Source organism: Telmatherina bonti (assembly GCF_933228915.1).
Source record: "Telmatherina bonti genome assembly, chromosome: 6".
Lineage (NCBI taxonomy): Eukaryota > Metazoa > Chordata > Actinopteri > Atheriniformes > Telmatherinidae > Telmatherina > Telmatherina bonti.
This window is the reverse complement of record NC_136624.1, coordinates 9,251,810-9,265,236: the sequence shown is the minus strand read 5'-3', so window position 1 is coordinate 9,265,236 and position 13,427 is coordinate 9,251,810. Positions and strand designations below refer to the sequence as shown.

General features: G+C 45.3%; 1 protein-coding gene across 1 annotated transcript; it reads left to right on the top strand.

Moving 5' to 3' along the window:
* The first annotated feature begins 904 nt into the window (after positions 1–904).
* On the top strand, positions 905–12,785 carry LOC306757428 (eukaryotic translation initiation factor 4E type 3-like). Its single transcript, XM_079242477.1, has 7 exons — positions 905–1,209; positions 3,346–3,418; positions 10,481–10,575; positions 10,733–10,793; positions 10,870–10,936; positions 11,024–11,179; positions 11,984–12,785. The coding sequence occupies exons 1-7, from the start codon at positions 1,025–1,027 to the stop codon at positions 12,028–12,030; spliced, it is 684 nt and encodes a 227-aa protein (XP_079098603.1). The 5' UTR covers positions 905–1,024; the 3' UTR covers positions 12,031–12,785.
* Positions 12,786–13,427: the final 642 nt, after the last annotated feature.

Genomic DNA, 13,427 nt, shown 5'->3' with positions numbered 1-13,427 from the left:
AATGTTTAGTGAGTGACCTTGGTGCCCTCTGGTGGAAAAAGTTTCCCTGTTGTTACATTTTATTCATATTTCCTTTAACTTTGAGTTTGTGCACAGACAATGAGCAGTAAAGCTATTTAATATAAACTGATTTATTGCTCTGAAATGGTTTTTTTAGATTTTAAATACTTTAAAACCAGCAGGATTGTGTCACTGTGTGAGGCCTTCATGCAGATTTACAGTTGTGCTCATATGTATTCATCCCCTTTTGTTGAAGAAAAAGGCTGAATTTACAACAGTCACTCAAATAACTGGAGACTTAAATAAGGAAAAATAACTACAAATTTACAAAAGTAAAATTTAGAAATATAAGACACTGTTTTTTCATTTAGTTGAGCTGAAGAAAGAAAAAACAAACAAACTGGTCCTGGACAAATTAGAGCACTTTTCTGTTGAACAGTGGGACAAAATACCTGTCAACAGGTGCAGAAGTCTGACTGAGAGGAACAGAAAACACCTGACTGGAGCGGAAACATTAAAGGATTGTTCAACTAAATGTTAGTTTATGACTGATGTAAAATGTAATAAATTATCTTATTTGTTTGATTTTTTTTTTAAAAGAAAATATTTCTATTGAACCAGAATTAGAAAATAATTAAATGATTTTCAGAATTTTTTCATTTATTATTACTTTAGTCAATTTCAGCTTATTTTAAAGGCAGCTGTTTTTTTTCCCCCCTCCTTTAATGAAAGGTTCTGAATAAATATGAGCACAACTGTATATCCGTCCATGACCCACTTATGATAATGCCTTCACTGAAAATCGAGCGGAGTGAACCCTCTTCTTTTTATTTCAATCTTTGGGGTGGACCAACCAGACGTTCCTGCTTGGTGACGTAACGACGTCAGCAGTCGGTAGGCGGAAAAGCGGTAGTGTGTTTCTGTGTCTGAGCATAAAGCCCAAACCGGGTGCTTTTATTAGGACAATTCTTAGAAAGAAAAAAAAGGAAACCAAGCGGAAGGTTTAGCTTGTTGCAGCGGGAAAATGGCGGTTCCTGCGGGTCAGACAGACGTCCAGATGGACAGAGACGCCCTGAGCGGACAAACTGTTTCCTCTGAAAACAACATTGACATCGACGAGAAAGAGTTGGAAAACATCACAAAGAAACACCGAGAGGACGACGCAACGACGCTCCCTCTGCACTCCCCCTGGACGTTTTGGTTAGACAGGTAAGACGCGCGCCGTGCGTCGGGGTTTGCGGGCCGGTGCGCCAGGATGATGCGGGGAGAAACAAACAAATCAAGGCCACCGCTTCTCTGAAGGCCTGCGGGGCTGAAAGCAGCGAGACTTTGCGTTTAACATGACCTTCTTGTGCTTCCCCTCATCCCACTTTGGGTTATGTAAGGTCTCACCCTGCTGTTGTCCGCAGAAAGGACGCAAACGCAGCGGAGGACAAGTCCGCTGTCAGGTTGCGTCATTTCACCAGGAGGAGCTCCAATTCATCCGTAAACAAACAAACACAACTTTTCTCTGGATGACTAACCTTTCCCAGCTGGACTGAACCTGATCCCTGACAGGTCACAGGAATGTTTTCATCCGCTTATTGATTGATTGGTTGTTTACCTCGGAACAAAGGTCTCTGAAACACAGAGGCGCGATGTTTGTTTACATGTTTGTTTCCCTGAAATGTTCAGGGAAATTAATTTCAATGCACTCATATGCCATAAATAAAGAGATAAATATAGCACATATGCCTAAATATACGCTTAGTTTTGTACTGACATTACATACTAGGGGTTGGAAATTGAATTTAAAAAAAAAAAATCAAATATCAGGATTTTTTTGCTTCACAATTTTAAAATTGATTGTTTATTTAGTTAATTTTTTTTTTCAAATAAATAAAAACAATCCATATAATTTTTGTCATTTTTATTGTTTTATTGTTCTTTTTACTTGTCTTCCTGGGCATAGCAGCAGAATGAAGGTCTGGCTACTGGAAAATGATGAACAAAAAAATGTTGACAATTTGTTTTAGTCTACACAAAAGTCAAAGCAGATGGCTGCCCTCCCTGAGCCGGGTTCTGCCAGAGGTTTTCTTCCTGTTAAAAGGGAGTTTTTTTCCTTCCCACTGTCGCCTCGTGCAGCTCAGGATGGGGGATTGGACTGAAGGCATGATTTGATGCTGATTATAGGCTACGTATGAACTGGCTTGAAATGATGTTTATGTAAAGTGCCTTGCGACAACGTTGTTGTGAAGTGGCGCTTTACAAATAAGGCTGAAAAATCAACAATATTAAAGAATCATGAGAATCGCAAATTAACTGGTCCAAATTAATCATAATCATAATCAAATCGGTACAAAAGCATTTCATCACAGCCTATCTATCTATCTATCTATCTATCTATCTATCTATCTATCTATCTATCTATCTATCTATCTATCTATCTATCTATCTATCTATATGTATATATGTATATATCTATCTATATCTCCATATCTCTATATGTATATAGATATACATATAGAGATATAGATATATATATCTATTTATCTCTATATATATCTATCTATATCTATCTATATATATATATATATATATATATATATATATATAGAGAGAGAGAGAGAGAGAGAGATCTGTGATTGCTGATGAAAACATGTGCCACTCCGTTCAAATCAGATGTAACTTAAGTGTCCAAGACGTAAGAATGAAACCCCCGCTGTCTGCCTGCGGGAGCCTAATCCAGGTCTAGAGGATCTGATCTTGGACTGAATGACGGCTGTTTTATAGAGAATGTCCAGCAGCAGATGTTGGAACGAGTCTAAAGAGCAATGAGCTGTCAGAGGGATGCCAAGGAGCTGATGGTGACAAGGGTGTGGAGCCAATCGTAGGTACGAGGTCTACCTTCTGGTACCGGGTCGTCCTTTTCGTCAGGTCTAGCTTTTAATACTGGCTCGGACTCCCGTCTTAATTCTTGGTGTGATGATTGAAGAAGGTGGCAGCATCCGTCTCAAGAGATGGCGGTGTGTGAAGATTTTCTTTCTTCCTCATTCTGATGCTCAGTTTGAACTTCAGCGCGTCGCCATGCTGTCCTGTGATTGGCTGGTTGGAAATGTGTGTAAACAGGAAGTAGAACAGGGTCGTGAGAGATATGTCTGAGCTCCAGACCTCGTTCTGCGTTGAACTGATGAACCTGAACAGGATCAAACTCCTACTTTCCTCTGCTATGACCTTATTGATGGTGTGATCTATGAAGGAGCGTGAGATCGGACTCTTCCAGACGGCTCTGCAGTGACGTGGAACATCTCTGCGACTCAGTCAAAGCCATACAACTGCTAAACTTTCCTCTGCTTGTAATTCCAGGTCGTTACCGGGGACGACGGCTGCAGAATGTGAATCCAACCTAAAGAAGATCTACACGGTTCAAACGGTTCAGGTGAGTTTCGGTCACGTTAATTAATCGCGTACAGATCGGAGCACGAGTTTCCATGACGTACGGTGGCGACAGTTCACGTGGACGGTGAAGGTGCAGGGGGCTGAAACGGCTTCAGCGAGAACGTTGGTCCCACCGTCCTCTCGGCTGTTGTCACATGAGCTGCAGGAGGTTTCCATGGCTACATGTGATCGTGTTAAAGATGTGCTGACGTCCTGCAGAGATCATGTGGACGGGTTTCTCGTAAGAAGTCCTGGACATCAGCGTGTGAATCCAGCAGCAAGCAGGACTGTTTCTATGGTGATGGGAGCTGATGCTTTCCACTCGTTTCTTCATGTAGATTTATTAGATGAAAAACTTGCTATGAAAGCTGCTCAGAGACATTTTTGTTACTCTGGGTGAAGCGGTTCCTCGTCCTGGATCCCTCAGACCCCTCAGTTTACTGTAAATCTGTAAAAACTCTGATCGATCCAAACGTTCGGACTGAAATGGAGTTGTTCATTTCTTATAAAAAAGCCTTGAATCACGCAAGGAGCAGAACCAAACGGGGAGGAGCCAAGACAGGGCGCCGCTTTCACATCTTGCTGGCTCCCCAACATTACCTACTAGGACTGTTCTAGTCGAGGCAATTGGATACTGATTATTTTTGGGTACTAATTAAGGCTGCAACGATTCGACAATGAAAATTCATCCACACAAAATTTCATTGTCGACGCGTCGCGTTATAAACGCCCGTAACGGCTTTGCTAATAAAACGCTGTGCCAGACAACTTAACACCATTTACCAACCACGGCTTTTCAGACAGTATAAGAACTCTAAACACCAAGCGAACGACGTAAAGCACCACAGGAAGTACTGGGGGCAGTGTTGTCATTTTGTGCAGCGTCTTTGTTTAAACAAGGCAGAAGAAACTGCTGGGTGTCTCGGGCCTGCAAGATATCCCCCAACCTTCTGGATGTCCCCGACATGCTGGATGTCCCAGATCTGCTAGATATCCACCATTCTTTTTTCTTTCTGGGTCCCTGTTTTCTTCCTTATTGTTTAAAGAAGCCGTCATGCTGCTATGTTGTGCTGTTACGTAGCTGATGCAGGTATCACCATCTGACTAGAATATGGTTACCATGGAAATCCAACAAAGGTCAGGGTATACTGGAGGGTCCCGAACTGCTCTTTTGGCTCTGCGTTAGGTCTGAGTGATCTGACCAAAACCTCATATCCCTATACAGCTCATTTCATCTCCCCATAACAATATCACACTGTGTGTGTAATGTTGTGTCAGTCATCAGTTATGTATCAGGTGTTGCTTGGCAACGGCAGCAGTGATCACCTTCCATCTGGAGGAACTACGGCCGTATGGCGTTTCACAGGTAAATACCTGTTGCAGCGTTTGTGTCTGGAGTTTATAATGAGCTTTCGCCTCTACTTGACGCTGCTTTTGCTCATTGATTCTATTCTTTATTCTGTATTCTTTATCCTAATTCTTTGCAGGTGATAAAATGAGTTAGTTGTGTCAGAGTCTGTTGTTGGGATGTGAGCTAGTCTGTTGTCGGTTCCACGTCGGTCTTTTCATGTCCAAACCGCATCCATGAGACAGAAATTTCCCTCTTTTATGAACAACCTCATCGGTTTGGGTTGGCTGGTAATCTTTTAGTGAATTATCCTGCTCTGAAACACGTCTGCTACCGTCTTCCTCCATGTTTGTTTACGTATTGCAGCGTGCCATAAAGCACATCTTGGCGTAAAATACTGCAGTAAAGACCTTATTGTGGCGTAAACGATAGTCTCATATGAAACGGTACATTTTCTGTCGTCCAAACGATATACATCGTCATATCGCCCAGCCCTACTCTGCGTTATTTCCCAGTTTGCTGGCAGCTTGTTGTATTTCAGGGGTTTATTTTCCCCGTCAGCCACTGGCTTGGAGGCTCTCTGCTGCCCCCTGGTGGACGGGGTGAGCTTAGTCGACAAAAGTGGCTCTGAAGACGTGAACATGTGATTACACACAGTGATCTAATTTTAACTTCATTTTATCAACCAAGACAAAGTCTTGAGCTGCTTGCGAGGGGCAAATCCCAGAGATTGCCTCCGTTTTCCGCCGGGAACGCCACTTCGTAGCGCGACGACATCTCCAGCCATCAAACTTCTGGACAGAAACTGCAGCGAAAGTCTGTTGCAAATTCTTCACACATTCTCTATAAATTCTCTGTTCGTGTGTGAAAATGGCTCTGGTGACTGAACGTGAGCCTGAAACAGTCGCCGTCCTCGATGACGACCAAACCGCTGTGCCACAGACCGACAGAGGAGAAAACTTGCTTCCAAGCAGCTAAACTCTTCAATGCAGCGATGATAAATAACCTGAATCATCCATCAGCTGGTCTCATGTCTGACGTATGAAAACAGTGAAAATCAGTTTTTACTGCAAGTTACTCTAAAGAAAAGTTTTTTTTACTCTTCCCCTTTTTCCTTGTTCAGGATGAAATGAGAAAATGTACCTTTTAAATGTTTTTTGTTGTTTTTAAAATGATTCAAATCAAACTTTATTTATAAAGCCTTTTTCATACAAGCATTGTGCACACTTTTATTATACAATAATCCAGGAAACACGCCTCCAGCCACCCTGCAGGGACCGTCACCATGGCGATGACCCCACACACAGAGCAGGCTCGGCTCCCAGGTTGAGGACCCCCATGATGAAACGGGGGCCTCAGCAAAGTCGTTCCATGGATGGGGTCCGTAATGATGCAACGTGCTGCAGGCAGGCTGTGTCAACAGAACTGTGGACTCAGGCTGTCCTGATGTGTCTCTGATGCTTCAGTTCTGCGTTTTCTGATGATGATACTGTGAAAGTTGTGTTGAGCAACAGTTTTCTCACTTTCTGAAAGTCTTTCCAGGTTGTTCTTCGTCCACTTTTTTTTATTTACTCTTTTTTTTTTTATCAAGTTTTGTCTTTCAAGCTTAAATTTTATATAACTTTAATCTGAGATCAGACTTGATCTGAATAAATCAAAACGATAATTATCTGCAGACTCATGGAGGCAAAAACTGGCTACAGGACGGAGGATGGAACTGAAAAACAGGATCTAAAAGACCTGAACCAGGATCTGAGAGATGCATCTGGACTTTCAGATGATTCGTCTGCAGTTGGCCAAAGCCTCATCAGAAATTGTCTCCATGGTTACGTGGCTTTCAAGAAGAAAGACAAGGATTATGCCACATGACCCAAGAACTGGACAGACGATCAGTGGAAACTAGTCTGATGGAGAGACGGCTCCTCTCCAGAACCTGGACCTTCGACTGGTCTGATGGGTTCAGAAGAAGCTTTGATGTGACTGCAGTTTGTCCAGCGACAACTGAACAAACTGAACAGATGTTGACGACGTTACTGGGTGTGCGTGTCCAGATGTTGACGACGTTTCTGGGTGTGCGTGTCCAGATGTTGACGACGTTTCTGGGTGTGCGTGTCCAGATGTTGACGACGTTTCTGGGTGTGCGTGTCCAGATGTTGACGAGGTTTCTGGATGTGCGTGTCCAGATGTTGACGACGTCACTGGGTGTGCGTGTCCAGATGTTGACGACGTTTCTGGGTGTGCGTGTCCAGATGTTGACGACGTTACTGGGTGTGCGTGTCCAAATGTTGACGACGTTACTGGGTGTGCGTGTCCAAATGTTGACGACGTTACTGGGTGTGCGTGTCCAAATGTTGACGACGTTACTGGGTGTGCGTGTCCAGATGTTGATGACGTCACTGGGTGTGCGTGTCCAGATGTTGTCGACGTTACTGGGTGTGCGTGTCCAAATGTTGACGACGTTACTGGGTGTGCGTGTCCAAATGTTGACGACGTTACTGGGTGTGCGTGTCCAGATGTTGATGACGTTACTGGGTGTGCGTGTCCAGATGTTGATGACGTCACTGGGTGTGCGTGTCCAGATGTTGTCGACGTCTCTGGGTGTGCGTGTCCAGATGTTGACGACGTCTCTGGGTGTGCGTGTCCAGATGTTGACGACGTCACTGGGTGTGCGTGTCCAGATGTTGACGACGTCTCTGGGTGTGCGTGTCCAGATGTTGACGACGTTTCTGGGTGTGCGTGTCCAGATGTTGACGACGTTACTGGGTGTGCGTGTCCAAATGTTGACGACGTTACTGGGTGTGCGTGTCCAAATGTTGGCGACGTTACTGGGTGTGCGTGTCCAGATGTTAACTAGGTTTCTGGGTGTGCGTGTCCAGATGTTGACGACGTTACTGGGTGTGCGTGTCCAAATGTTGACGACGTTTCTGGGTTTGCGTGTCCAGATGTTGACGACGTTTCTGGGTGTGCGTGTCCAGATGTTGACGACGTTACTGGGTGTGCGTGTCCAAATGTTGACGACGTTTCTGGGTTTGCGTGTCCAGATGTTGACGACGTTTCTGGGTGTGCGTGTCCAAATGTTGACGACGTTACTGGGTGTGCGTGTCCAAATGTTGACGACGTTACTGGGTGTGCGTGTCCAAATGTTGGCGACGTTACTGGGTGTGCGTGTCCAGATGTTAACTAGGTTTCTGGGTGTGCGTGTCCAGATGTTGACGACGTTACTGGGTGTGCGTGTCCAAATGTTGACGACGTTTCTGGGTTTGCGTGTCCAGATGTTGACGACGTTTCTGGGTGTGCGTGTCCAGATGTTGACGACGTTACTGGGTGTGCGTGTCCAAATGTTGACGACGTTTCTGGGTTTGCGTGTCCAGATGTTGACGACGTTTCTGGGTGTGCGTGTCCAAATGTTGACGACGTTACTGGGTGTGCGTGTCCAAATGTTGACGACGTTACTGGGTGTGCGTGTCCAAATGTTGGCGACGTTACTGGGTGTGCGTGTCCAGATGTTGACTAGGTTTCTGGGTGTGCGTGTCCAGATGTTGACTAGGTTTCTGGGTGTGCGTGTCCAGATGTTGACTAGGTTTCTGGGTGTGCGTGTCCAGATGTTGACGACGTTACTGGGTGTGCGTGTCCAAATGTTGACGACGTTTCTGGGTGTGCGTGTCCAGATGTTGATGACGTTTCTGGGTGTGCGTGTCCAGATGTTGACGACGTTACTGGGTGTGCGTGTCCAAATGTTGACGACGTTACTGGGTGTGCGTGTCCAAATGTTGACGACGTTACTGGGTGTGCGTGTCCAAATGTTGACGACGTTACTGGGTGTGCGTGTCCAAATGTTGGCGACGTTACTGGGTGTGCGTGTCCAGATGTTGACTAGGTTTCTGGGTGTGCGTGTCCAGATGTTGACGACGTTACTGGGTGTGCGTGTCCAAATGTTGACGACGTTTCTGGGTGTGCGTGTCCAGATGTTGACGACGTTACTGGGTGTGCGTGTCCAAATGTTGACGACGTTACTGGGTGTGCGTGTCCAAATGTTGACGACGTTACTGGGTGTGCGTGTCCAAATGTTGACGACGTTACTGGGTGTGCGTGTCCAAATGTTGGCGACGTTACTGGGTGTGCGTGTCCAAATGTTGACGACGTTACTGGGTGTGCGTGTCCAGATGTTGACGACGTTACTGGGTGTGCGTGTCCAGATGTTGAAGACGTTACTGGGTGTGCGTGTCCAAATGTTGACGACGTTACTGGGTGTGCGTGTCCAAATGTTGACGACGTTACTGGGTGTGCGTGTCCAGATGTTGATGACGTCACTGGGTGTGCGTGTCCAGATGTTGTCGACGTTTCTGGGTGTGCGTGTCCAGATGTTGACGACGTCACTGGGTGTGCGTGTCCAGATGTTGTCGACGTTACTGGGTGTGCGTGTCCAAATGTTGACGACGTTACTGGGTGTGCGTGTCCAAATGTTGGCGACGTTACTGGGTGTGCGTGTCCAAATGTTGGCGACGTTACTGGGTGTGCGTGTCCAGATGTTGTCGACGTCACTGGGTGTGCGTGTCCAGATGTTGTCGACGTCACTGGGTGTGCGTGTCCAGATGTTGTCGACGTCACTGGGTGTGCGTGTCCAGATGTTGACGACGTCACTGGGTGTGCGTGTCCAGATGTTGTCGACGTTACTCGGTGTGCGTGTCCAGATGTTGTCGACGTCTCTGGGTGTGCGGGTCCAGATGTTGACGACGTTTCTGGGTTTGCGTGTCCAGATGTTGACTACGTTACTCGGTGTGCGTGTCCAGATGTTGACGACGTTTCTGGGTTTGCGTGTCCAGATGTTGACGACGTTTCTGGGTGTGCGTGTCCAGATGTTGACGACGTTTCTGGGTGTGCGTGTCCAGATGTTGACGACGTTTCTGGGTGTGCGTGTCCAGATGTTGACGAGGTTTCTGGGTTTGCGTGTCCAGATGTTGACTACGTTACTCTGTGTGCGTGTCCAGATGTTGACGACGTTTCTGGGTGTGCGTGTCCAGACGTTGACGAGGTTTCTGGGTGTGCGTGTCCAGCTGTTGACTACGTTACTCGGTGTGCGTGTCCAGATGTTGACTACGTTACTCGGTGTGCGTGTCCAGATGTTGACTACGTTACTCGGTGTGCGTGTCCAGATGTTGACTACGTTACTCGGTGTGCGTGTCCAGATGTTGACGACGTTTCTGGGTGTGCGTGTCCAGATGTTGACGACGTTTCTGGGTGTGCGTGTCCAGATGTTGACGACGTTTCTGGGTTTGTGTGTCCAGATGTTGACGACGTTTCTGGGTGTGCGTGTCCAGATGTTGACGAGGTTTCTGGGTTTGCGTGTCCAGATGTTGACTACGTTACTCAGTGTGCGTGTCCAGATGTTGACGACGTTTCTGGGTGTGCGTGTCCAGATGTTGACGAGGTTTCTGGGTTTGCGTGTCCAGATGTTGACTACGTTACTCGGTGTGCGTGTCCAGATGTTGACAATGTTTCTGGGTGTGCGTGTCCAGATGTTGACAATGTTTCTGGGTTTGCGTGTCCAGATGTTGACGACGTTTCTGGGTGTGCGTGTCCAGATGTTGACAATGTTTCTGGGTTTGCGTGTCCAGATGTTGACGACGTTTCTGGGTGTGCGTGTCCAGATGTTGACAATGTTTCTGGGTTTGTGTGTCCAGATGTTGACAATGTTTCTGGGTTTTATCTGTGCAGATGTTCTGGAGCGTGTACAACAACATCCCCCCCGTCACATCCCTGCCTCTCAGGTGCAGCTATCACCTGATGCGAGGAGAGCGGAGGCCGCTGTGGTGAGTAAACAGTCTGGTGGCATGACGAGAGATGTTTTTATGAAAACAACCCTTCACTCAGGTTTTTATTATTGTTACAGTTGAAAGAAAGACATTAGATAACAATGTAAAAGCTTGCTTCTATTTCTGTTCTGTTTCATCTTTTTCCCACCAACAGGGAAGAAGAAAGTAATGCAAAAGGAGGAGTCTGGAAGATGAAAATACCAAAGGAAAGCAGTGTAAGCTGGCTCTCTGTGTTTCTGCCTCTTCCTCTGAGTTGAAAGCGAGTTCCTAACAAGCCTTTCTGTGTTTCAGTCGGTGGTTTGGAAGGAGTTGCTACTGGCAACAATCGGGGAACAGTTTGCAGACTACTGTGCTTCAGGTACAGCTGCAGATAAAAAGCAGCAATCCCAGAAGTCTAGCTGGGATCAGGTCTTCTTTTAACCACTCTGTCGCTTGTGATTACCAGACGATGAGGTTGTCGGCGTCAGCGTTAGCGTTCGGGACCGGGAAGATGTTGTACAGATATGGAACAGAGATGCGTCTCTCGCTAACGAAGCAAATATCCTGGGGAAGGTCTACGAGCTGCTCCCGTTCATATCCTTCAAAGCAGTTTTTTATAAATGTAAGTATGTTGTCTTCGTTTCCAGGCAGATCAGAGTAGCTGCTTATATCGGGTTACGTACAAACCCCCCCTTTTCTCTTTACAGAAATTTACAATTATTCTGCTTGTTTGTCACATCTAAGTTTCATATCAGGAGCCAGAAACCAATTAAATATAACCTGAAGTCAGTGAAAACCTTTAGGAATGATGTGAAACCAAGTCCTCCATCAGTCTGTAGTTGTAGTATAAGATAGGTGATATTATGGGGTGAGAAGGGAGGGAAAAAAAGCCTGTAGCGCTTCATGTAAGGACCTGCGTCCAACTGGATAGTCCACTAGCACCTTCCTACGATGTCCTCTACTGTTTGATTGCTTGCTTATGTTCTTCTCACTCATATGTAAGTCGCTTTGGATAAAAGCTTCTGCTAAATGACTGCAGAATAGAGTAGTCTACATGGGATCATGAACCATTTCTAAGCTTCAGGGCAAGAATTTCTATCTACCGATGGAAACACGGAGCCGTAATCAGCTCAGACCAGCATCCAGAGATCTGCAGCTTCACGTGAAGGAGGATGTTTTTCTGACAGCTTGTTGACTGATGTTTCAGATAAAAAAAAACAAAAAAAAAACTGCATTATTGTGTGTGTTTTACTGTGAACTTTACTTATTTCCTTGGTTTTCTGGATGGTGAAATGTGAGAAGTTTGTCCTGCACGATTTATTTTATTATTATTGTTTTATTTATTATTTTATACTTATTTTATTTATTTATTATTAATTTTTTTATTATTTTATTTATTTACTCTGCATGTTCTGGACTCTTCCAGCTCACATGGAGCATCACGCCTTTGAGGGAGGACGCTCAAGACATTGAAGAGTTGTTTCCAAACCTGAACTCTGAACCCGCCTTGACAAGACGTCCGCCACCAAATTAAGGATTTTATTTTTGCTTCCAACGAGGAAGCGTTATCAGTCTATTTTTCTAACTTTTACTGAGTGATGCCTTGTTTCACCTCCATGTGGGTTAAAGCTCTGAACTCTTCAGAATGTGTTTTCAGCGTAGATCTGGTCAGGCTCCAGTCCTGTGCATGGACCGCCAACCCAACCAGCAGGTCTGGGTGTGGACGTAGCAGCTCCATCACGTCTTGAGCTTTCCATCCAGACGGACAGAGCGAATGTCTTTTCCGGTTCTTAGATCTTCATCAGATCAGAGTAAAAGTTAAATGTGAGTCCTTCCCGTTAGCGTCCTGAAGCTTCAGTTAGAAACTGCTCAGATGATCCCGAGATTTTTATAACTTTTAAATAAAAATGATTTTAACAGTTTTATTCTGAGAGGAAGTCTGTGTGGAAGTGTGTCTCTGTCAGTAGACCCCCCCACCACACACTCACACACACACAGACACACTCCCGAGGAGATGCTGGTGGTCTTTGTTTCTCCTGCTCTGGAACAGCAGGATTATGGCAGCTTTAGCTACAGGAATGTATTTGAAGAGTTTGTGTTGCAGGAACAAACAGTTCAGTCAGATGAGTCCATTCAGACATTTTCCAGCATCTCCACAAACCCCGTTAATCCAGTTGAAGCTAAATGGGATGATCTGCTGCTTTGCTGCTTCTAACTGGCCGACTGATAAAGGGACATCTTTCATTTGTAAAAAAAAAAAAATTTTAAAAAGTCAATAAATAGAGCTTGAAATGCTGGTAAGTCTGGGATTTTGTTTCTTTATACAACCAGTCAGGGATTGTCACCTGGACCTGGTTATGGTTCTGGTTGCAGGCCACTCTGTACCTCCAAATATTGACCAAAATATAAGTACCCTCAAAATGCTGGTTGAAAAGTATCAAGTAATATACTGCATTATTATTGAAATCTGGTGGCTTAAACACAAATTGTGTAAAAATTCCTTCCATTTAACGTAGAAAATGTGCATCGTATTCTAGTTCCTTACCTTTACCAACACCTGGTGCAACAACGGTAGCTGCTGTGGGTCAAAAAGCCAGACTACACGGGTGAAACCGCACCATCCCCTAGCTTTCATAAGAGCTGGGGGGGGGGGAAGCAGGTAAACCTCCACTTCTGTAGCAACAAGGCTGTAGGATGTACCGTTATGCTAACTATGCTAACGAGCAACACTAACAAAACCCAGTGAAAAGATTAGCTTCAGGCTAGTGTAGCAGTACAGTTGGCTCACTGGTGGAGGAAAAGGTTTTTAAAATCTTTCTCTTTCTTGAGGTCCTTCCAGCTGCAGAACATGTTGATCCTGGTGAGGATGA